Source organism: Cydia amplana, chromosome 4 (genome assembly GCF_948474715.1).
Source record: "Cydia amplana chromosome 4, ilCydAmpl1.1, whole genome shotgun sequence".
Lineage (NCBI taxonomy): Eukaryota > Metazoa > Arthropoda > Insecta > Lepidoptera > Tortricidae > Cydia > Cydia amplana.
The window spans coordinates 6,934,123-6,958,673 of record NC_086072.1 but is presented as its reverse complement, the minus strand read 5'-3'; the positions used below and the strand labels follow the sequence as shown (position 1 = coordinate 6,958,673).

The window sequence follows — 24,551 nt, the reverse complement described above, 5'->3', positions numbered from 1 at the left end:
CACGTAGATGTAATTTTCTAAAATAGATAACAACAGTCACTATACCAGCGTGTCCTCGACACCACGACTAACAGGTACCTAACACGCAGAGGCACACATAAATTCAGCAAAAGAACTGCCTACAAATAAAATATTTCTTATTTACATCAACCCTATGCAACTAGTCAATAAGTTTAGCAATATAAATATGTGAATGACAGATATCAAGAAATAAATCGAGTTTCGGATCAACATAGGTAAATTTTTCTAAAACAGTTTTAAACCATATCTTTATTTTACATTAATTTATCTTTCAATATCTATTAACATTAGCTATAATTTGTAAGATCTTCAAGTTTGTGATAATCTTCGATTTAAATTTAACAAGATATTCGTTACCTACCTATTACTTCACGCGGCGGCGTCGGCCGCAATATGAAAAGTGACAACTTAACCGAGAGGGAGAAATATTTTATTTATTACCGTTTCCTAAATCGAGTTTCGTCCTGTCTCAAAACAAGGTCAAAAGTTCATTTGGTCGGACCAAAACTTCAGTCAGTAAAATAGATCAAAACACGTGGTTCCGCGCGACGTACCTTAGGAGAGCTCGAGGGCGGAGCCGCGGTACTCCGCCGGCCCGCCCGGGAGCGTTCGCCAACTGTCCTCACACTGGAGCACTGAACAACAATACCTCGAAGCTCCCGAACGAGTTGAATGTGCGTTAGTAGGATATAACAAAGGGGCTGGAACATTTAGCGGGTTTGTCCGAAGAGCTCGTGCTCCGGGCTCGCGTTCTAGCAAAGATGTAGTTAGCGGGGGCGGGCGGGCAGTCACGTGCCGCGCGCCAGCCACCGCAGCGCCGTCACCGTCGCCAGCAGCAGCGCCCAAGGCGCCCGAGTATTCGAGCCGCGCCCGCACGAAAGGATTTCGATTTCCTGCACATAAAGAAGTACATAATGTTGAATTTTGATAAGACACGTATGAAAATTCTTCTGTTAGAACGGTGTCAAAAGGTATGTCAATAATGAATTGACACTGTTATCTGCAACCTGTGAGCAGGCCATAAGGACAGGGGTAAGTACCTATGTAGTAGTAGTAGTAGTAGTAAACTCTTTATTGTACAAAAAGACATATTAAAAATAACATACAATTAGTAAGAAGTACAAAGGCGAACTTATCCCTTTGAGGGATCTCTTCCAGTTAACCTTTGAGTAGATGAGAGGAGAAAGTGAAAAGAGGGTGAAAAATGCAGCAAAATGTACAACAAGGTACCAGAAAGATAAAGGATATAAATACATACAAAATGTATAGGATAAACATACATATATTACACAAAAAGGAATGGGGAAAATACACTAAAAATTGGAAAGAATTAGAAAGATATAAAGCAACTATACAATAGAAATATAGACAAATTAATCAGTCAGATCAGATAGCCATAGCTTCTTTAACGTCTCCTTGAACGACGCAACCGATTGTGCCTGCCTGAGCGAAACAGGCAGCTCATTTCACAGCTTCACTGGACGCACTGCGAAGGACTTGTTGTATCCTCGAGATTTATGAGGAGGGATGGCAAGTGATAAATTCGCGCTCGAACGCAGACGGTGGCCACTGCCTTCAGCCAGAAATTGAAATTTTTGAGAGAGGTATAAAGGAGAAGAAGGTGTAAAAAGAATATTAAGGAGAAGAGAAAAAGTGTGAAGATCTCTACGGCGGCGGATTGGAAGCCAATTGAGTTTTTGACGATAGTAAGACACATGATCGTACTTCCGTAGGCCGAAAATGAATCTTATACAGACATTCTGTAAGCGCTCTAACTTGTCCAGGAGTTCTTCTGTCATGTCAAGATTCACAGCGTCGCCGTAGGCATGTTAATTAATGTTTCGGAACTTACGTACGATACATAATTTCAATGTTTACCAGTCGCTTTTCGGTGAAGGAAGCAATCATGAAGAAACTTAACTAGGTAATCCCTGAGCTGGAAAGTTACATATATCAGTCGCTTTCATAAAAACTATATTATTGAGATTGTGGTCGAACCCCCAGAGTGGTGGCAAATAGGCGGAACAACGGTGGAAGACGGCGGTAGGAAATACGCATTGCCGTACCTCTGGGTGATATGAGACGCAGTGCCTCGGGCGGCGGCGCATGGCGTGCGCGGGGTGGCGGCGGCACACGGTGCGCGGCGGGGCCTCGCGCGCGCGCACGTCCAGCCGCTTGGCGCCGCAGGGGCACAGCGTGTCCACCACCAGCAGGATCAGGTTGCTGTGTGGGATCTTTTGAACGCTGAACGGTCTGGGGAGAAAAAAGGAGAGAGCGCGTTATGGATTTGACTATCGTTTAATGATCGTTTAAGAAAGAAAACTATTCGTAGGTAGTTGAATGGTTTCGCCAGTTGTAATACTACATTTGTAACTTATTTGGCCACGGTTGTCTCACACTTACAGGTTATGCTAGTTAGGTATGCTTTGTTAAAATAGTCATATGTATATTTAACAGATAAATTTTGAAGAAGGACGCCGCATGGCAAAGGGTCGGGTACGTCTGTCATGTAATACCTATATAGTACGTTGAGGGATAGGTATCTGGTCCCGGTCCGTACCTCTCGCAGCCGGAGTTGTGGCAGTTGGTGAGCTTGCCCTTGAGCGGCTGCGCCGCGTTGAGCCGGGTGGACTGCAGCGTGAACAGCTCGGCGCTGGTGTCGCAGGGGCGCACGGCGGCGGAGCGCGCGGCCTCGCGCGGCGGCTCGCGCGGCGCGCCGGGCCGCTCGGCCGGCCTGATGTCCGCGCCCGAGCCCGCGCCCGCGCCGTACCCGTCGATGATGATCTCGTACTTGCCGCGGTCGCGCTCCTCCTCGTCGGGATCCAAGTCACCATCATGTTCGTAGTCTTCGTAGTCTAAAATAGGGCAGCGTATTTATGTTAATATTGAACACGATCGCTTTTTTTCGCAGACATTGCTTTTTAACTAGCAATACTTCTAAGGTTTCTACGCGGTTTAATATCATCAATTTGGAAAGTGTCTAAGATAAAGCGGTCTAGAGCTTGATTGATGTTTTGTTTGATTGATTTTCTGATGCTTCCGACGAACTTTGTTTTGTAACACTATGTATAGGTTACTGAAATACATATAAGTATGGCACTAAATAGCTTTAACATGTTATTCAATGACTGGTAGTGTGTAGTGGAAATTATTCCATTGATTTTATTTTACCTTCATTAACCGATGTGTCAGCTACAAAAAATTAACGAAGCTGTAGTATTTATTATATGAATAAAGCAAGACTGACTACCAGCGGCGGCGCGTCAAACATATCCATAGGCAAGCCGGGGCTAATTTGGCTTACATATTTCCTTTACAACTCTGCTCAAACGTCCAAAAACAGGCAAGCCGGTGGGAATTGGCTTTTATGGACGCGCCGCCACTGCTGACTACAAACAAGTCACATAAAGTCCACAATATTGACTCCACATATTATAAAATAAAGATGGTAAACCAACTTACCCATATCATCGTCTGCGTAGGGGTGACCGTGAGCTTTGGCCGACTGCCACAGCGGAAACCAGACCGCTATTAAACTGGTGAGATATCCTCCAAGCCATGATAGAGGCTTAATCGGCTGCAATAACAAAATAAGATTAATATATGTATTTGTATAGACTGTCTATGTCTGTTGGCGACATTACTGTGAAGCGTCAGGGCCTTCAGGCCATAGATAATACTTAACACATTCAGTGCCAGCGCGAGCTACGCGCTACGAGCGTAGCCGATAACGCTGGAAAAACCGTATGTAGCGAAAAGCGCCTACGAACAGTGAACTCCCCTAGCGAGTCGCTAGCAGTTAATGTGTTTTGGTCAAGCGGTGATTAACTTATTAAATACAATTGACCATTAGGTAAATAGTGGCTTATGGCTGTCATACGAATAAAAACATTGTTTATTTTTAAAACAACCGATGATTAGGTACACTACCCAATGTAACTAGTACGGATTCAAGCTTACCGTCAGTTTATTTCCATCTCCACTGAAAGGATTCCTGGAGTCCGGGCAGCGTCCCTGACGATCATGAACTGTCACTTTCTTGTAGATGCGGTCCTGCACGAGCGAGTCCATGATAGTGCCGTCCACCTGCCCGAAGAACAGGCCGGTCTGCGCCGCGTCCTCCGACAGGATGATGAAACCGTTGTCGTCCAGGATGTAGCAGTCGAGCGCGTCGCCTGCGCACGTCTTCTTGCAGACTGTGCCCGCTGTGCACTGAAAAGTCGTAATAATGCAATTAAGGTTTACGTTGTCACTATTATTTTAAACACTTGGTTATATAATAAACCGAAATTAATTTAAATTTTTACTGAATGGGGTTTAGGTACTGAGCAGCAAGTACATACTAAATTGTAAATGGTCGCCACGCATACGATATACTCGTAACAAATCTAATTAACGCCTTTAAAGTCATGCGCGTAAATATCAATTTCATTTCATTAAAAACCATCCCAAAAAAGTGAAATAGGTAGCGGAGGTAGTGACCTGATGAGCACGGTAGCAACACGACACCCCTAACAAGGCAAGTGAGGTACTTATGTCGGTTACAATTACAATAAAGTACGTACCGTGGATCGTTTAAAAAGGGCTTGGATAGCAAGTCCAGCTGGAACCGGCTGACGACAGCAGCTAGGACGCAATGACCAAACGACTCCGCTAACAGGACAGGGCAGGACTAATAGAAATGTATCCCAGGTGTAGTACCTAGCAATGCATGTATGTACGAACCGTGGATGTAACGTTGAGGAAGTGCTTAGCGAGCGAGTCCAGTTGGAACTGCAGCCCGACTACAGCCGCAGGGGCGCGGTGTCCGCGCGACTCCACGAACACGGCGTGCGTGGCCAGAACCAGCGGCGGCGCGGCGGCGTCGGCGCCGTCGCGGAACGGCACGGAGAACACGAAGCTCTCCGGCTCTATGTTGTGGTGCTCGACGGCGCGTCGGTACCACTCCGAGTCGTACGCACGTGCATAGCGCTCGCTGAAGTGGCTGAAATTAATGTAGGCACGTTATTGCAAAGGCTGGGAAATAAATCGTAAACTCAGTCCTTAAGGTATTCAAAATGCCCTGCACGCGCTTTATTCTATTAAAGATAAATGTTCAGAAAATTTCGAACACCTCGCTCGTTTTGTAAGTGCTGCTATTGCCTGAGCCTACCTACTAATTACAAGAGCGGCCGTCTGATAATAGCTTCAATAAGGCTAAATAAGACATGACTGTCTATAAAATTGTTAGTTTAGCACGGGTGATTCCGTCTCATTTACACAGTAAAAGGGCAATAACGAGAGGTTATCTTGATTTTGACTGATAGTGAATTGGTAATGAAGCTACATAGGTATAAAAAACATAACATATTCATACAGTAAGGGCAAATAATACATTCTGTGTCTATGTAGGGGTGTTTTGATCAAGCAGCAGCTTGTCTCGATGTCTTAACATTTTCACAACTGGATGTTGGTACACCACTAATTCGATATGAAATAACCCAACTGTGTAGCTTAACGTACGGTTCAGAGGTGTCACCAGTCCTCGTGCTGTTGTTGTTGTCCGTCCACCGGAAGAGGCCGCTGCGCGTGGCGATGAACGACATCGAGACCACGAACTTGTGGAACCGCCCTTGCCTGCAAAGACGAGCTACGTGAGACAGTGGTCGAATTGGGATTTTAGTAGGTATTCGTCTTCGTCGACGCGTCGGTAATGTACAGTCCGCTACAGAAAGAGGTCACCCCTCATGCATAGAAATTTGTTTGCAAGGGGGGTCGACTCTCTCTGCAGCTGACTGTACATCAAGTACCTACACGATTTTTTCGAAGGCCAGGGTTTAATTGCGAGAGACTTAGGTGACTAGAAATTAAATGGATAAGGAGGTTTAATAAATCTTAAGACTTCATTTTAACATTTGGCGACTAAATATCACAGGAATCAACAGGTAAATTAAAAATAATTTGTGTCCATCTTTCCCTGGGTGTCATTCTGAATCCCTAACAACGTTTGTCCTAAAGTCACTTGCCCTAACTGGTTTGTCCTAATGGGCATGTGCCCTAACGATCATTTGTCATAACGATTATTTTCCATAATGTAAGGTTCTTGAAAATGGTTAGGTTTAGAACTTGCTGCCACAAAAGTGGGTTAAGTTAGGGTTAGAACTGCGACCCTCGCAAAAAAGAAAATATGCTTAATAACATTAGGATAAACAATCAATAATTAGGGAAACCAAAATTAGGGTTTTTACTGTTAGGACAACTGATCATTATGACAAACAATATTAGGGAATGCAAAGATAGGAGAAAAGACTTTAGGGATTCAGATATAGATCCCTTTCCCTCCGTCTTGACAAAGTTATCTTGCTTCTTTGCGTAATTTTCCGAAATATTGCGTAAAATCTTAATTAACAATTACATGTGTTGATACGTTACAATATTGTTACTTATTTAATTATCAAGCATAGCACCCGGGTTAGCACACTTGTATGTATTACACACTAGTATAGGTGATCTAGCAATTACTACTCAAAGTACAACCTAGGTACTTATATACAAGTCTGATAATGGGAAAATATGTGAACAAATAATGACAATATGACGTTAATAAATCTGCCAGACCTGGTGCTACGCAGTTACAATGGCTGCAAGTTGCAACAAAGGACCCTTATAAATAATCCTCGGAAGCTAAATGTTTGTTATTACACGATTACTTATTACCTTTATCCTTGTTAGCGTGTACACGATTAGTCATCACAGGAACGGAGATGAGATACGATATCGATATAGGAAAGGTATAAGTTTGAAGCAAGAACATAGAGGGTATCATTCAATGGTTGAAGTTAAAATGATGTTTTTAAATTAGGTATTACATTTTCACCTCAGCAGCTCGAACAAGGGTACTTTGCTACTTAAAAACAGTGAGCAAAATCGCGTTTTGCTCACTGAGTGAGACAAAATGAGCAAAATGCGATTTTGCTCACTCAGTGAGCAAAATGTGATTTTGCTCACTGTTTTTAAGTAGCAAAGTACCCTTGTTCGAGCCTCTGAAGTGAAAACTTAATTGTTGGTATATCTTAAGAAAACATGAGTGAATAGAGGTAAGTGATGAAGAAGGAATACATTTTTCGGGTTCTCTTATATGTTCTCACTGCTGAGGTGAAAAGTTTTGTGAACTACACGAGATCAAAGTTATTTACATCTCGTGCGCTTTTGAGTCCCTTACTACGCTCAACATTCTAAATTAGATTCACTCGCTACGCTCGTGAATCTAGTATAGAATCTTTCGCTTGCACGGGACTCAAAATAAGCACTCGAAGAAATATCAAACTTTGATCTCTTGTTGTACAAATAACTATTATACGCCTTGGATAGGTATCGTATCTCAGTAGGTATCCGTTAGTTAGTTCAGGTTAGTTACAGTTTATCTTAAAGTAAAATAAAAAACCGTCCACTCGTTTACCATATCATTAGTTACATTAGTATCTTTTCACATACATAAACGATCAATTACAGGTATTACATACTGAATGTACAGACTTCAATTAGACGATTTTTTATTTTACACATTTTTAATAAAAAAAGAAAAATATATCAAGCGTCATAAGAGACAAGTAAAAACATGTAAAGGTGTTGTAGCAGTGGTATAGCAGATCGTAGCGTAGCGCCTATTATATAAATTAGTAGGTACCTTGCTAATTCAAAAACATACATAAAACAATCGTTTTATCCGCCGCTTGGCTACTTCTGCGCCATTTAACACGGTGACTCGGTGCTGTTTGCTATATTATATTTATGACATCATGAAATGTAGTACGACCATGTTGGCATGTAGCAGTATGTTACTCTAACATATCTACTGTCGTTATGAATATTCTTTGTTACTGTACCTTGTCAGCAGTGCCATTAAAGTTGCTATCGGGCTATTTGTGTGACAAACACATTACACATTAGTGATCAACATAAAATTAACATAAGTGCGTAAAAGACTTAAAATAATTAGTGCAATATTATTTTGAAACGTGTGAAGTGCTAAGATTGGGCTTTTTGCGTTTTTATTGCCTGTCTTTTCCTTTAGCCAATTATTTGACCCTATCAAATTCAATTACTTACTCGGGTTAAGTCCCGGGTTAAAACCCGGTTCAATGTGTTTCTTGGGACTCATGTACAATGTAACTTTTTTTACCTATCGCTTTTCGGTGAGGAAGACTCATCAAAATAAGACCTACTGCCGTAATTCGAACTTAAAGATATTCACAAAAGACGACACGTACTAGATCCATTCTAGTTACGTATAGTTTAAATTTCAACTAGTTCTCTTTTGCAGCGCAATTCGAGCAACCAATGTCACTTTTACGTTAGATAGTGTATCTAACACTATCTAACGTAAAATCTGTTAGATGTGAATTGGATCTCTAAGTCATATCTTGTGGAAATCGTTCAAGAGTATCTCCAGAATCGCGGAAATGTCAAATTTGACAGGTTAGATCTTAAACATATCGTTATCGTATCTTGGTGATGTCTAAAAGATATCTAATAGATGTCTATTTCGAAATCCGAATCGGGCCCCTAGTTTCCCATTTGGGTTGGAAGGTAGGACTGCAGTCGCTTTCGTAAAAACTTTTGCTTTAGACCAATTCTTTGGATTCGGTTCCTAAATCGGACGCCGGGGTCTTTTAGGATACAACCACGAAAATGCTTCTATGAGAAGGAATTGGTGGAGGATAGGTATATGTCAATCATTTTTGACCAATACTTAGTGTTTCCGTGTAATTGAATTTAATACAATCAACATTATGTAGTTCAGACCCTAGCATTTGTTTTTACCCAGCTGCACAACACTTTAACCGGGTTATTTTTTATGTGCCATTAAACATGCTTGATATTAGTCGACTACTTACTGGTTGTGGTGGCTCGCGTGTCCAGTGTGTGCGTCCAATTCTTTTATTACCATAGCATCTCGTACGAGTGACTGAACTAAATTCTTGTCACCTGAAAATGAGAAAAATAGGTACCTTTAGTAAAATATTGCTTGGTTGAACCTACTACCAACGATTTATTGATTGTCGAACAATTGTTCGATTGTTCAATTGTTGTTACTGAATTCAGTAAGCACAGAATATTATATATGACGCTGTATAGACCCATCTAGTTCATCTGTCAAACTCGAAGGCACGATTTTTTTTTACATTTTATACTTATCTTTTCTACTATTACTCTAAGGAGTAATAGTAGAAAAGACCTAATTTGTATAATACATATCTTAAACTTAATATTAAGATATTAAGTTTAAGATATTTTACAAATTAGGTTTTCCGAAATTCTAGGATAATGAGAACTGCCGTGCATTATTTTGTTAACGGGTGTCAGGAATGAAACCCTGCCTAATGTTAGTACCTAATAGTTACCTACGTTAGTAGGCCAGTCACTTACAGTAGTAGGAGTCCCTGTCCTGTTTCTTGTGCATGTTGTGCAGCGTGAGCGCGCGCGGGCGCAGGCTCATCCACTTCCAGCCGGGGCGGCCCGCGCGCGCCAGGAAGTGCACCAACTGTTCCTCTGCAGAGTTGAATGTCTGCTCGGACGTAGATGCGTATTCGCAGTACACCCTAAAAGTAATAATAATTTTAGTCTCAAACGAAATAAAACTTGATTTAAATCTAAATAGCAAACTCCCCTTAGGGCTCTGACAAGAGACTGTACGACTTGCTTGCTTGCTCTAAATACGTAATAACGGGTATCCGGTTCCAAGAACTTAATTTACTATACTATAAATTTAATTTACTTACCATTCTGGGTGAATTTTCCAGTTATCTCCTTTAAAATATTCGGTAACTGAAAGCAAAACAAAGTTTTTATTTGTCGTATTTAAATAAAACACATAATTACATTACTTACTTTCTTAGAATTGCTGTTCTAGAATTAATAAAAATACAGGGTTTTTGCCGAAAGATTTGGTTTTGTTCTAGTTTCGGCGCGGCCGGAAAGTTCGTCAGTTTTTTGGCTGAAACCGACCTACTGCCGAAATCTGATTTTTATTCCGAAACCGAAACTTGGGTTGGTTACTAATAGCGAGCAAGTACGAAATCCTGTCATACTGCAGTCAAGTCACCGTTGGTAGGACTGTGCTCGACTTAAAGTTCGTACAATTCGTACATGCCGTAGCCATCGGACAGCACTCCGGCGAGCGAGTACGGTGTTCCTTCTACTGGGCTATAAAAATAGCACTGCCGCCGCGTGGCGTGGCATGCTTCCGTACTGCACTCACCGTTGATGGGACTGTGCTTGACCTCCTGCTCGGCCTGCAGCTCGTACATGCCGTAGCCGTCGGGCAGCACTATGGCGAGCGAGTACGGCGTTCCTTCTACTGGGCTGTAAAAGTAACGCTGTCGACGCGTGGCTACGCGTCGCATGCTGCCGTATTGCACTTTCACGCCGATCTCTGTTTCACCCTCGCGTTGTTCAATCATGTCGTGTCGGAGCTGTAAACAATGTATAACAATGTTTGTATTTTCTTCACTAGGATGTTTTATGTGTGTACATACGTGACAAACGCTTCCAATTCCATTAGTAGGGAAATTATAAAGTTAACTTAATTAGAATTATTTTTATAGCCGTTAATTTTTTTTCGATGCTCTTGCAAAGAACATTTATAGAAAGAAAAATACATGGTAAGCAACAACGTCAAATTTTTCACTAGGTATATTTATTCGGATTAAGTATTTATTTGTAGTAGTGATGATACAATGAGATGTATACAATAATGTACACACTTACATCGAGCAGTAGAGACGTGAGGTTGACGCGCGAGTTCTCGTCCGCATCCACGAGCAGCTCCACATCTGTCAGGTCCACGCTAGAGTACAGCGGACGGAGCGTCTCAGTGTACTGGAAAAGGCTTTCACGTTAACAAACACAGTGGTACCGAATACAAATATTACGGATGAGAAATCAGTGCTTTTTTCAATAACTTATATTTTATCTTATTTTATTTGGCCGACTCTGTGTAAAAACGATTATATTAAATGTTATATTAAAGTGATATGGCCGCAAAAAGCTGATAGAAAAGAAGAAATTTAATAAAATGCCTCATGATGCATACTCTGCCGGTACTTACTTCCTCATTGGTATACTGAAACAAAAATAAAAAATGTTCAGTTTGAAATAAGAAGTTTTTCAAAGCATTTTAAATAGTTTTTCGTCGTAATAAACTCACCAAAGGTCTGAGATCCGGATGATACAACACATGCCCGTTGTTATCCACCATGAATGAGTATCCGTTTACTCCCAACTGAAAACACAAGTGACCATTTAGCAAATAATGTATGTTCAATTTGATGTTACAAGAATGATCTCAAAATCTGTGTTTACCTTATATGGTGGAACGAGCTTCTTTATTTGATCGACAGGTACATCTGTGCCCACCACACCGAGTAAATTAGCTTCTCGATGCTGAAAAAAGAATCATTATAAATCGATGTTCATATTTGATAAAAATTGTCTAAGAAAACACCATAAATGTAAGGAAATAATAATCACTACGTAGTATAAAACAAAGTCGCTTCCCGCTGTCTCTCTGTATGCTTAGATCTTTAAAACTACGCAACGGATTTTGATGCGGTTTTTTTAATAGATAGAGTGATTCAAGGGGAAGGTTTATGTATAATTTGTTAACCCGTGCGAAGCTGGAGCGGGTAGCTAGTTAAGAATAAAGTTAAAACAGTCTCACCGTATGGTTTCTCCTGTCGAAGATCGGCACTGTTACTGACGTCATCAATTGGCCCATCCCATCGTCGTCCAGGTTGCTACTCTGAAATTTACAATTTTCCTTTAACATCTAAAGAATAAAGAAAGGTGGAATAAATTTCAAAAGATTGTGAAAGAACTCGAACGTTGATCTTATGCAGAATATAACTGGAATTTAACGACCGCTTGAGAAAATGTGCGATTTAGTTATCAGTGTGACATTGCCATGAGCGATAACTTATGCAACGGTACTTTTGATCTGGAACTTACCCTTCCGCCGACGTATACGGGGCTCCAGTGCACAGGATGCATAGTCTGGTACATGACGAGCGGTCGTGCCAGCACCTCAATCATGTGAAGCACCTTCGGTCTGATCTCCGAGTGCTCGTTTATCGACACGTAGAATCCTGATAACGAAAAGTTTATGCGTTAACATCATACACTTTATCGTCTCGGCTTATATCAGAGAGTCTGCAATCTCTTGAACTACAAAAGTACAAACCAACTTACTTGGAAGAATTTATCATAATGCGTACCAGGGATTAAACCAGTGGTGGGCAAACTTTTTTCAAGGGGGGCCAGAAAATTACAAAAAATCCGTGGAGGGCCGAAACTGCAGAAAAAATGCATTTTGATTTTGATTTGAAACAGTGACGTCGCGAGCCATAGGTACCTATACTAATTATTTCGCAGGACCGGCAGCGGGCCGGATAAAATTCTTGCGCGGGCCGGAGCTAGCCCGCGGGCCGTACTTTGCCCATTACTGGATTAAACAATTTAAACAGTTACAAACCTTTGTTAGTGCAGGCCATGTCCTTCATGCTGTGGCTGGAAGCAGCGTCGCCACCCACGCCATAGCTGAAGATGCGCACGGGCATGTGCGGCCAGTTCCACGTGCGGAACACGCCCTTCACGCCCGCCGCGCCGCCGCCCGCGCCCACCACCGCGATGGCTTGGTTACATTGACAGCCTAGCCCGGTGCGGTTATACTAAAGGAAATTTAAAAAAAAAACTTAGTTCTTTTGTACTGCTCAATTAAAAGCTGAATTTTATGGAGGTGGGGTAAGGTTGAAGTAAGCGCTAAGGCTATATTTCTTGGTATACAAAGACAACCGAACGATAGCCAAGCCGAGCCACAATACTAACTAACTGAAATACTATAAGAACTAAGATATGACGATCAGAGGAACGTTTAAGTAAGTATATTTCATCTAAAATAATAATTACCCTATGCAAAATTTCGAATCCAGCAGTGAGCGCTCCAGTGAGATTGGCCGCTCCGCCCGTCGCCTCGGCGCCCCACAGCGCGGTTTTCAGTTCCCTTATCGTTTCCGGCACAGCCTGTAAACAAAAATGGTTTATTACCGTTTGACAGCTAGCGATAGGGAGATATCAATAGACTCTGGTCCAATCCATTAGTGACTATTTGATTTGGAGTTTTAATATTGTATACTTGAATTATCTAAATTATCTTATAAAATCATAAAAATCGAATTGACTATTGTGATAAATAGATAGATAAATTTCGAATATTTTTCTACCGTTTCGCCGGAAAATATAATCTCTGTCGTAGTACAATATAGATTTTTGCACATCCTATGTCAATTTTGCAATTCATAAGCTGTTCAATTCTATATAATCATTTTGAGCTTAGACTCGATCGTATAAAGTTTAGCTAAATACCTTAAATCTAAACATATGGTTTATCGAGAATTTTAGGTAGATACTTAAAAATAAAATATTTTGACGTTCGACAGAATAAATAGACCCTAATTAACTGGATCTTTTCTGATGCTACTCTTTATGTCTCATTGAACTTGGCTTATTTTTCACAACCATGTTTCGGATGGGTAAGATTTAGCTACAGCTAATAGGTTATATGATTCTATCAAACTGGCTCGTCTTACGGGCCAATTCGAGCATTAGTCACTTATGCTATTATCTGATTCCGATACTATACTGATCTGTCAGTGTCAAAAGTGACTTTTTGGCTGTAGAAAGAAATGCACAACTAAAACTCGAATTGGCCCGTTAGATGCAAACTGAATAGAACCTGAAGTCAATAATTACATACATAAGCATAAATAACAATGATCTAGCCTATCGGATACCGATACGCTCAACGCTCAAGTCGATACAGAGGTATCATTATTCATTCAAATACCTATCTTACCTTTCCTCACAATACACCTACAAGTAATTCCAATGAGTTTCAAGTAAATACAAACATAATTGAACTTATACGGATAACGCATGAGTACACAAGGCTTAAATTTAGCTTTATAACAGTCAGAATATCTTATTTGATTCAATGTTTAATTGTGGAAGAGGTCTTGTTTCGTAGCACATAAAGTTTAATTTTAAGCATAGGTGAGAAGGTTACTAAGAGGTTGCGTAAGTTTGAAGAGATGGAACCGAGTCAATGTAAGTCGAGGATGTTTGCCGCGAGGTTATTGCTGGATCGTATATTAGCGAAGTTGGCAGTTCGAGTGGAGCCGCGTTTGAAAGTACACTTGAATACTCGAACAAGTTAATTTTGTACGGTTTTCGTTTTATTCAGGATGGGAAGTAGGTATTTTAAAAGAACCGTGGATAAAGTCGGTAGCAAACGTTTTTACGCGAAAATATTGATGAAAATTATTAGCATTCGCTCTGGTTTCTTTTACGGTAAAATTTCACACAGAGTTCGTCTGTGCTAACTTTGCACCGACTTGAACAAAACACAGTGAGATAAAGTGACATTATAAACGTCATATTTTCATATAAATTTTACATTAATGTAAGCATTACCAAAGTTTGTCATTGCAAATGCCATACTAAGTTAGCTTTGTCGGTCTGACTATACTTAAAAAATAAATTTTAACCACTTGTCCATTTTTGCTACTGATTGAAATCACAGAGAAAAATAAGCGACAGTTTAATAGCAGATTGTTGAGCAGGAGCTCGGAATCTAATCGTGGTCATGTAGGTACAGTCACCATAAGATATGTAGGAGCGGCCGAGGTTCTCAAAAATATCTGAACACGCACTCTAACCTTGAAAATAGAGGCCGCTCCGATATACCTGATGGCGACTGTCTGGGTCACTCCTTCAATATTTCAAGAAGAAATATTCGAGAAAAATGAAGGTGGACCTTTTTTTTCTCGGTAACATTTTCAATTAGCTCCGTTGACGGGATACTAATTTGTCGGAAATACGATAATGAGCGCTCGTCAGTGCAGCCCACTAGCTGTCGAGGCTTCCGGCGCAAACGACATAAACCAACAATGAAATTTTGTTTTTACTTGGTATTTGTGAGTTTTGGTCAGTATTTACACAATGGATAAATATTTTTATTTGACTATAAAAGACATGTTATTTATTTTCATAAAAGTTCATGCCAAATAGCTAGTATAAAATAACAAGCACTAGTTGTAACTAGTACTTGTTATTTATACGTACTAGCTTGTACCTACTGGCACCTCGAATTCAACTAGGAGGGAATTCAATGACGTACCGCCCGCATTCGGTCCCTTTTTGCGACGTATTGTCTATGCTTTTGTATAGCCAGTAGTATCGACTTATTTCCGCTGAGAATAAGTTACACTTTACGTGAAAACAACACAGCTATGTTAGTCTATTTAAGCCTAAACATGGCACCACAAATTACAAGTTTCCAGCGATAAGGGCACGGTGGTATCCCTACCCCCTACTTATAAGTACCTGTCACAGCTACGCGCTCTTTGTGGCAGAGAAACTTGCCCGGGACTTTCCGGGAATAAGTGTGATGATAGCCTTGCTTAAATTCTGCTCTGTTTGCTGACGCCGCGGGCGCAAGGCGTTTGCAATTTGCATTCAAATTTAATGCTTAATTAGGTGCGTTCTTGACTTCAGTCGTAGAATTTCTTAGTTAAGAGATTCGTGTTAGTTACCTACTCGTATTACGAGCCCTTTGTTTAATTTATGTATTTATCAGTAGGTATTTTAACGCGCATCAGTTGTCAGACCAGCGACGATCAGCATGAAGCGAGTAGTGATGAGCGAGCTTTTTGTAAGGTATCCTGAGTGTGCTTTTTAGGGTTCCGTAGCCAAATGGCAAAAAACGGAACCCTTATAGATTCGTCATGTCTGTCTGTCCGTCTGTCCGTCTGTCCGTCCGTATGTCACAGCCACTTTTTTCCGAAACTATAAGAACTATACTGTTGAAACTTGGTAAGTAGATGTATTCTGTGAACCGCATTAAGATTTTCACACAAAAATAGAAAAAACAACAATAAATTTTGGGGGTTCCCCATACTTAGAACTGAAACTCAAAAAAATTTTTTTCATCAAACCCATACGTGTGGGGTATCGTACCCATAAACCCATACGTATAGGTCTTCAAAAATGATATTGAAGTTTCTAATATCATTTTTTTCTAAACTGAATAGTTTGCGCGAGAGACACTTCCAAAGTGGTAAAATGTGTGTCCCCCCCCTGTAACTTCTAAAATAAGAGAATGATAAAACTAAAAAAAAATATATGATGTACATTACCATGCAAACTTCCACCGAAAATTGGTTTGAACGAGATCTAGTAAGTAGTTTTTTTTAATACGTCATTAATCCCCTAAATACGGAACCCTTCATGGGCGAGTCCGACTCGCACTTGGCCGCTTTTTTAGAAAACTACTCGCCAGTGGTGTTAAATTGATAATAGTAAGCGATTAGCAAATATGCATTTCTTTTATTGATATTGTATTTGATCTACCTACACATATCTTGCACAAAAGATTAGTTGGTCTCATGTCACTTGCCGCCGTTTCAACAGCGGCCATAAGGCGAAAGATGAACACATATTCTAAAATAGCTACCTGTCATTTAATTTCATTATTAGCACGTCGTTTCGTCCTTCTAGCACTGATAATCACTACATTGTATAAAATAAAGTCGCTTCCCGCTGTCTGTCCGTCCGTTTATTGCGGTTTTTTTTAATAGATAGAGTGATTCAAGAGAAAGGTTTATGTATCATTTGTTAACCCATGCGAAGCCGGGGCGGGTCGCTAGTTAAATATATGTGATAAAAATTTACCGACAATCATAACAGGGATAAGTAACCAATCAATTTTTTTTTGTTATTAAAACTGATTGTGAAATTTTCGGAAAAACCCTAGACTAATTGTTGGAATGGCAGCTCATCAATAATGCGGGAAGGCTGGGGCAACGTTACACGACTGATAAAGCAATTTTGTCAGAAGGGTGCCAATTGCGTTGCTATTTTTAGAATACATTTTCCCCTTTTCTTTTCTCCTACTCCTGTTTTATTTTAGGAAAACGTCTTTAATTTTACAATGTTTACCATTTTTATTATTTATTGATACTGGTACAAGTATTATTTAATTTTTAAATTATCATTACAATATTACCAATGAACATGTTCAATGACTTCAAATTGCATTCATAGTTTTATAACTATACTATAACGTTATCTATGAAAAAGGACCTTATTTTCGATGGCGCTTACGCCATTATTAACCATGCTCCGATATAAATCAATGCCACGCGACGCTGTGCGGCGTAAGCGCCATCGACAATAAGGTCCCTTTTCATAGATAATACCCCAGTTGTGTAGATTTTTCTAAATAATTGTGATAGACTGAACAAAAATAGGCATTTTTGCTATGGGGTGGTCGATAAAAAACAAGACCGACCATGTATTTGATGTTACGTGTTTAAAATAATGCCCAAACCCGAACTTACTGCAGTACCTAAGCCATCCTAAGCTAAGTATAAATTCCAGTAAACTATTAGTCAAACAAGTATAGCTCAAATTTTCAAAAATTTGAAAGTTAGGTTAATGAAAACAAATGGCCCGTTTTTATAGCTTTCGATTTTTTTGCATAGGATGTATTTAATTTATGATTTAACGTACATAGTTCCTTATGCTTGACTAAAGAGAGCTTTGAATACAGTTTGTATAACATGTAGCTTTGCTTTATTTTATACAAGAATAATAAACCTTTGCAGGGATGATAAATGATTAGAGATGAGATATTATATCAAAGTATTTATAGTGTCATTCAATAGAACTTGCTAACTATCTAAACAAACCGCCATACTAAAATTGACACTGAATGTCAAATTACTAGTAACTTTTGTTTACATAGTTAGCAAGTTCTATTGAATGACACTTTACGTGAAAATAGGCGACAAGGTTAATAGGATGAATAAAAATTAAAGTCTACTAAATTGTCAAATCATTGACAGAGGTTCGATTTATATTTGAGTCATTAGTGGTTCATCACTACATAGTATAAAACAAAGTCTCTTCCCGCTATCTGTCTGTCTGTCTGTATGCTTAGATCTTTAAAACTACGCAGCGGATTTTGATGCGGTTTTCTTTAAATAGAGTGATTCAAGATCCAAGAGGAACCTGTACCTGTACGAAGGTGGAGCGGGTCGCTAGTGATTTATAAATTACGTTTTTTAAAGAATCGAATTATAAATATACAATGTACATTATTAACATTATTAACTCTTTATTGAATAGGGCCGCCAAAGTTTAAAAGTACTTTTGTGGCTGCGTGTAGGTACATACAATTAGTAGGTAGCCAAATGCAGGTATTGCGTGCGGCACCCGGCATTAGCGATACGTATCTATCTAAGTAACATCGGTCTGCCTCCTTTTCCTTCGAAACAAAAATTACTCAGTATTTAACCCGAGTAAAGGATTGAGGTTATGCAATCATTACGTACGATAACCATCTATACATCATGGGAAATGCTATCGAAAAGCAGGTTGCATGAAAATAAACGGTACATTTCCTATTTGTCCCTGCCCCATGAGATCGCCGCCATACATGAGACGGGGGAAAAATGGGAATTATTTATATGAAAAACCTATTTCCATGTGTGCTCGGCGGGGACTAATGGGAATGCACCAAATGAACTATCAAAAACTTACCTGAGCCAAAATCTTCGTATAACACGAGTGTATCTCCGACACGGTATCGCTATACCGGTACACGTTGACGAAGTCATTTGGGCCGAGAGTGTCCAGTAACCCAGAGACTGTGGCCTTAGCCAGCCTCCAGTATGAAGAGCCGAGGTCGTCCGAGTCGTCCAGAAGGATGACCAGGTCTTTGGGAGAAGTGGCCGCCTCCACGAACCAGTTGGACGAGCGGAAGTCGTAGAAGTCGCGCGCGTGGTGCGAGTAACCGTCTTCAGGTGGCCAGGACATGGCTGGTGGGAAAGGAGATTATTATTAGTGTAAAATGATAGAGAAAGATTAATTCCAGAAAATAATATTTACAGAAAAATATGGATTAAAAGTTGCAGACAATGACCTATAGAGTAAGCATGTAGGTATTGTAGGTCAATGTGTCAATAATCTTAATGGTGGTGTAAAACTGTAAAAAAGTATGCCATTGAGTGCTTAAATCACATAAGTGCGTGCTTATTATGTAATTCATTATGTATACTGGCCACTCATTTATTGCTGCGCATTAAATGAAAAATAAAAAACAAAAGTCACTAGAGTTAGACCAAGAAAAGTCTGCAAGGATTTTGATAGCACACACAGTGCAAGTGTTATTTTAAACGTCAAACTTCTATGAAATTATGACGTTATAACACTTGCACTGCGTTTGCTATCAAAATCGTTGCAGACTTTTCTTGGTCTAACTCTACAGCATTTTTCATAACATAAATAATTTCACAAAGTTATAGTTAGGACCTGATTCCTATTAAAGATAGCGTATAATTTGAATTGGATTGTTGTCCACATTTTGCGTACTCAAATGGGTATCAGTGGGTTCCCATGTTGCCAGTTACATTCCCATTCTAATTCATTTTTAGCATTAGTACCTAAGTAGAAATAAATTCTGGTTCATGAACAATTTCTTACCTGGATATCGCCTCATGAAGCCAGTGGATGAGGCATAGTACTGCCACGAGAGCGAAGGGTCGATCTCGTAGTTGTTCACGAACAGAGGGTCGAGGTGCTCGGACCACGCGATCTGATTCTGTACGTCGCCGTCTGTTAGACATAGGATTTTGGTGAATAAGATAGATCAAAGATGGAGGAAATTTGACGCGAAGTGGATCGCAATTTTGTAATAGAACAATATACATATGTCTTTTGTTAGAAAGTTTGAACTGGAACTGGACTGCATTAATGAGTGAGTTACACCTGTCTATAGTCTGTTCTTTGAGGTATTTGTAAGTAGAAACAGTGTATGAAATGGCTGTCGACACTTAAACTGAACTGATCCCGTATGGTATAACCTAATGTACATAATACGGTTCAAAAGCTACCGATTGATAGTAAATATTTGATTAGTAAATATTTGATAGTTAACAAATCTACATAAATATACAAAACACCAGAGTTATTTTATGTCAGTAAAATGAATATTTAGCAGTAAGTATATCTTAGGCACTGCAACGAGCAATTAGATTTTTTCTTAACTGCCCATTAAATGAAGGGTAATTGGCAAACTTGGTTCATTGGGCAAACTTGATTGCTTTCTCCTAGACCAGCGGCTGGAAAAATTAATGGCTCCGGTATCGGCTTACTATGGCTTGTCAAAAGAATTTGCCCTAATCGAATCCCATCATATATCAAAATAATTCTGATTCCGATTCATATCACATAACTGGATAGCGTTATAAAAAGTAATAAATAATTATCAATATAAGATACAGCAAATAGGTTCCTCCATTTCTATACTTGCATGACCTTGCGAAGATATTAAAGATAAATAGTTTACATTCGTTTATTTACCTGCTCATATTGGATAAGTGTTGATAAAAATATTTATTTTATTCGGAATTGCGAAACGGGATGGAATAAATCCAATATGAATATGCGATTTCCCTGTATGCCCATTGTATGCCTCAAGTATTACAAAGAGAATATAATCAAGGCACTACGTTTCTCAAGTATGCCTTTATGTCAATATGATTTTGTTGTCAACGTGCGAGATAAGTCTAGAGAGGACGTCATAGAAATTCAGATGAATTTCAGTGATTTATGGTCAATTTTTTCAAAAAAAAATATTCTATGACTGACAGTTCATGTACGTTTCTAGAAACAGATTTGTCATATATTTAGTTGTATCCTCCAAGTATATGACAGATCTGTTTCTAGAAACGTACATGAACTGTCAGTCACAGAATAATTTTTTTGAAAAAATGACCATAAATCCTTGTCATATAGATATTTAAAAATTAAAACGGTGATCATTTTTATAATGTGAAAGTTTTTAAAGCCTTAAAATACTAAGTAAGTACCTAAACTATGAAAAGACTAGTTTGTGAACTAAGTGATTTAAGTTTTATGATTTTATAGTGATTTTGATGTTCGTGAGGTGTTTTGGTTGGATACTTGTGTAAATAATTATTACTCCAAATTCTCCATTCTGAGGCTGTCAGCCGTAAGTAAAATATTTTGTGGAACACGGGTGGTGAGGAAACTGCTCTAAGTTAGCCTTTCGTTTGTTTTTTTTCCTTATCACTCTTATTTTAACATTACATTTTGATGGTAGTTAGTATTCGTCTCAATTCGGATTGTTTCTTAGCAAATGTTTTAAAAAGTGCATTCATGTTTCCGCTAGGATAAATTCCTCCTGATTTATATATCCTGGCATTTTGATGTAGAACACTGAAAATCAGTTCTGATTTGTGATGTGGCAACAGTTCCGTCCACTAATAGGTTGGAATATGTCAATTTGTCCATAAATTACCCGTCGCCGCGACGCGGCCCCGCTACGTGTCAACACTGTAGGTAAATTACGTCCTGGCCTGTTATTACCAACTTTACCGAGCCCGCTGTCTCAAGCAAGCCATCATAGGGCTAACTTCCAGATCCGTAACCACCATGCATAATTGGAAATCAAATTAAACTGGTTCTAACGAAACGATACTCGTACGCTAGGTGTGGAGTAAGAACTTTAGTCCTGGGGAGGTGGTGGTGGTGTATTCAATTTATATTAAAATTTTCTCTAATTTCCCGTAGCGTCGACGTGCTGTCTGATTAAAGGACTGTTTGGAATTTCGTAAAACTCTTTCTGAAAGCATTTCGCCGACGCCGCATAACTGAATATAATTTACTAGCCTTTGAAAATTTCCTCATGTTTATTTTATGGAACGGGAAATCTGTACGATTTCATGAAACTAACCAATTGTTAATGTCACTCTAAAGTTGGTGCCGTAAAATTTATTAATGCCAATTATTAGTAAGCAAATGCAAAATGAAATCCTCTTAGTAATCTTAGTATATAGGGTAATTGTGTCTGTTTGCCGTCCAGTGCCTGTTTCCGTCCACTTGGCGGAGTTGCTACAAAGAATTGCGGAAAATTTGAATATAAACAAGCCTTCTCACACATGTTTGGATTTGTTGCAATCCATAATGTCTAAGCAATATTTTTACCAAAATAAAAGTGTTATTTGACAAATAGCGGCTTTAAAAAAAATTATGTAAGTGGCGGCATTGCATCCAGAGCTTGAAAACGTCATTTTGCAAGAAAAAAAAAGTGTTGGCGGCAAATGTTCACGGTAAGTTTATTAATTAATTTAACTAGTTTAAGTTACGTTATTGGCACATACTGCAACTTAAAAGTATAGTAAACGCAATTTTAAGTGTTTTTTATAGTTTTTTCATAATAATCTTTGATAAATTTAGTGGACGAGTACTGACATACTAATTTTGAAAAATATTTAGTTTCCGACCACACGGACGGTAACTGGAACAGCTAGGTGAGTATTTGTGATGATCGTTTTACTTCAAAAGACTTATAAACTACTATATATTTTCTCTTAAAATGATGTTTCTTGCTTATATGATTATACATTTTAGTTTTCGTCCACGATTTTGTCAGTGTTGCTTGATTAAAATCATGTTTAAAATACGTGGTCGAAAACTAAAAATAGCTTTAAATATTGTTTCAGTTTCCGTCCATGTACTATGAGTGGTGTAGACGAGATTTATTATTACATGATTACTGAGGGCGAAAATAGCAATTCGTGGATGAGTTTCGATTTTGTTCGACGAAATGAAAGAATTGAACTGAGTCCGACAATGAGACGATTCCACGAATTGCTATTCCCACCGGAGCATAGTGGTTTGCCCCAAATATGCGAGGAAATAAGTTAAAATAGGCAATAAATTATTTAAGCATCAAGCATTACTCGAATCTTAATATAAAAAATGTCAAATCTTACGATTTTCCCTCCTTAATATCTCGCGCACGAGTGTGGAGCGGGCTTTAAAATAATTGAAATGTCTATGATTATTAAGCAGTATTTACACGATGTTACAAAATAGTCCTGCAAGAATGAGACATATAATTGTCTCCCTATCTCGCTCTATATCCTACAGCATGAACTGATAGCTGTACCAGGCCGTGTGGATGCTGGTTTAATAAGTATCTGTTTTTCGCTCTCACTTAAGCCCCGCATTCACACTCCTACCTTGTAGGCCGCCTCGTACTCCGCCTCGTTGGGTAGGATTGTGTATGGGGGTTGTAGACTACGAGCCGTCCTACCGTTTAGCCGTTTGTAGGACGGCTCGTAGTCCACAACCCCCATACACAATCCTACCCAACGAGGCGGACTACGAGGCGGCCTACACGGTAGGAGTGTGAATGTGGGGCTTTATAAAACTGCGTCCTTAAAAGCCATCTCTTTCTCGCTCTCACTCATGGGTGCGGTTGTCTGTTACACGGCTTTAATGGACGTACATACGGCGGATCACCTTACACACGATCGAACGTGCGCCGGACCGCAAAGTCACGGTCCGGGCGTCTGTAAGGCCAAGCGCGCACCACGATTTTAATTTTTGCGAGACGATTTTAGAATCGCGCTGTAATTTATCGCAGAAAATAGCTGTATTCTTTTAATATAGTTTTTAATTCAATGGCTTGTTAAAATGTATAACGCCTTTAGTGTTAGAAATTTTAATTTGTTTTATGCTGTTATTAACATTAATATTTTACATATTATTTATCATAAATTCTTTATAAGGCACATACACGACACGAGCTGTTTTTCTAAAGAATTTCAGTGCCTAAATCTCTATGGTCACTTAATTAATTCAGAATGAACTCCCTGACGACTATGACCATACATAGAGATCTTTTCCTACAAAAAAATAAATTATTGAATGACCATGTATATTGAGACTCTGAATTTCTCAAATAATAATATTATCTAAAGTTGATAAATAGATTGTATTAGATTGTTAGTAATTTAAGAAAAACGAGTTAAATATCTGTAATTAATAAATTAAAAGTGGGTAGGTATTATAATTATAACTGGTGTTTATCTTAATAATGCATCTGCATTCGTTTTTCCTATACATAAATTAACACAAGAAAACAAATAACTATCATATATTTAAGTGGGTATTTCATGATAAATTTTACTGTCCAGCTACTCTGGCAGCTCCGATAAGTTGATGAAAACTAACGCAACGACCCTATATACAACAAAACTAAGTCGGTACTAGTAACGTACATAGCTTAAAAATAAATGATTCCTTATTATATTGATATTATATATTATAAATGCGAATGTAACACTGTTTGTCGGTCTGAGTCCTGAGGAAGGAAATATATATAAATATTTATCACGAAAATAACCATTCTACGCGGTCGAAGTCACGGGCAGAAGCTAGTAACTAACTAAGAATTATCTATATAACATAAAAACAAAAAATAAAGATAGGTATAATTGATTTTCAATGCAATAATGCACCCTACAGTACTTTTTCATACAGTGGACGAAAACTGACTCATACGTGGACGAAAAGTAGCTCACAGGCGGACGGAAACTGAAATAACCCTACTTTTTCAT

At 39.1% G+C, this 24,551-nt stretch overlaps 1 protein-coding gene across 2 annotated transcripts in view; it reads right to left on the bottom strand.

Annotated features, from left to right (window-relative positions):
- The window catches only part of LOC134663170 (voltage-dependent calcium channel subunit alpha-2/delta-3), a 96,565-nt gene continuing 72,014 nt past the window's right edge, over window positions 1-24,551 (bottom strand). Inside the window, exons 5-26 of one of the 2 annotated variants that reach the window (XM_063519526.1) lie at window positions 19,603-19,734; window positions 18,661-18,938; window positions 12,967-13,080; window positions 12,533-12,728; window positions 12,010-12,146; window positions 11,723-11,803; window positions 11,365-11,445; window positions 11,210-11,284; window positions 11,111-11,125; window positions 10,771-10,881; window positions 10,262-10,475; window positions 9,783-9,828; window positions 9,430-9,602; window positions 8,898-8,988; window positions 7,887-7,919; window positions 5,524-5,637; window positions 4,747-5,005; window positions 3,982-4,233; window positions 3,484-3,598; window positions 2,582-2,876; window positions 2,088-2,274; window positions 1-914 (exon numbers count right to left, since the gene is read on the bottom strand). In XM_063519526.1, coding sequence (XP_063375596.1) covers window positions 810-914; window positions 2,088-2,274; window positions 2,582-2,876; window positions 3,484-3,598; window positions 3,982-4,233; window positions 4,747-5,005; window positions 5,524-5,637; window positions 7,887-7,919; window positions 8,898-8,988; window positions 9,430-9,602; window positions 9,783-9,828; window positions 10,262-10,475; window positions 10,771-10,881; window positions 11,111-11,125; window positions 11,210-11,284; window positions 11,365-11,445; window positions 11,723-11,803; window positions 12,010-12,146; window positions 12,533-12,728; window positions 12,967-13,080; window positions 18,661-18,938; window positions 19,603-19,734 — 3,104 coding nt within the window. In that variant the 3' untranslated portion in view covers window positions 1-809. The remainder of the gene's footprint in view (window positions 915-2,087; window positions 2,275-2,581; window positions 2,877-3,483; window positions 3,599-3,981; window positions 4,234-4,746; window positions 5,006-5,523; window positions 5,638-7,886; window positions 7,920-8,897; window positions 8,989-9,429; window positions 9,603-9,782; window positions 9,829-10,261; window positions 10,476-10,770; window positions 10,882-11,110; window positions 11,126-11,209; window positions 11,285-11,364; window positions 11,446-11,722; window positions 11,804-12,009; window positions 12,147-12,532; window positions 12,729-12,966; window positions 13,081-18,660; window positions 18,939-19,602; window positions 19,735-24,551) is intronic. The other variant, XM_063519527.1, reaches the window with a different exon arrangement.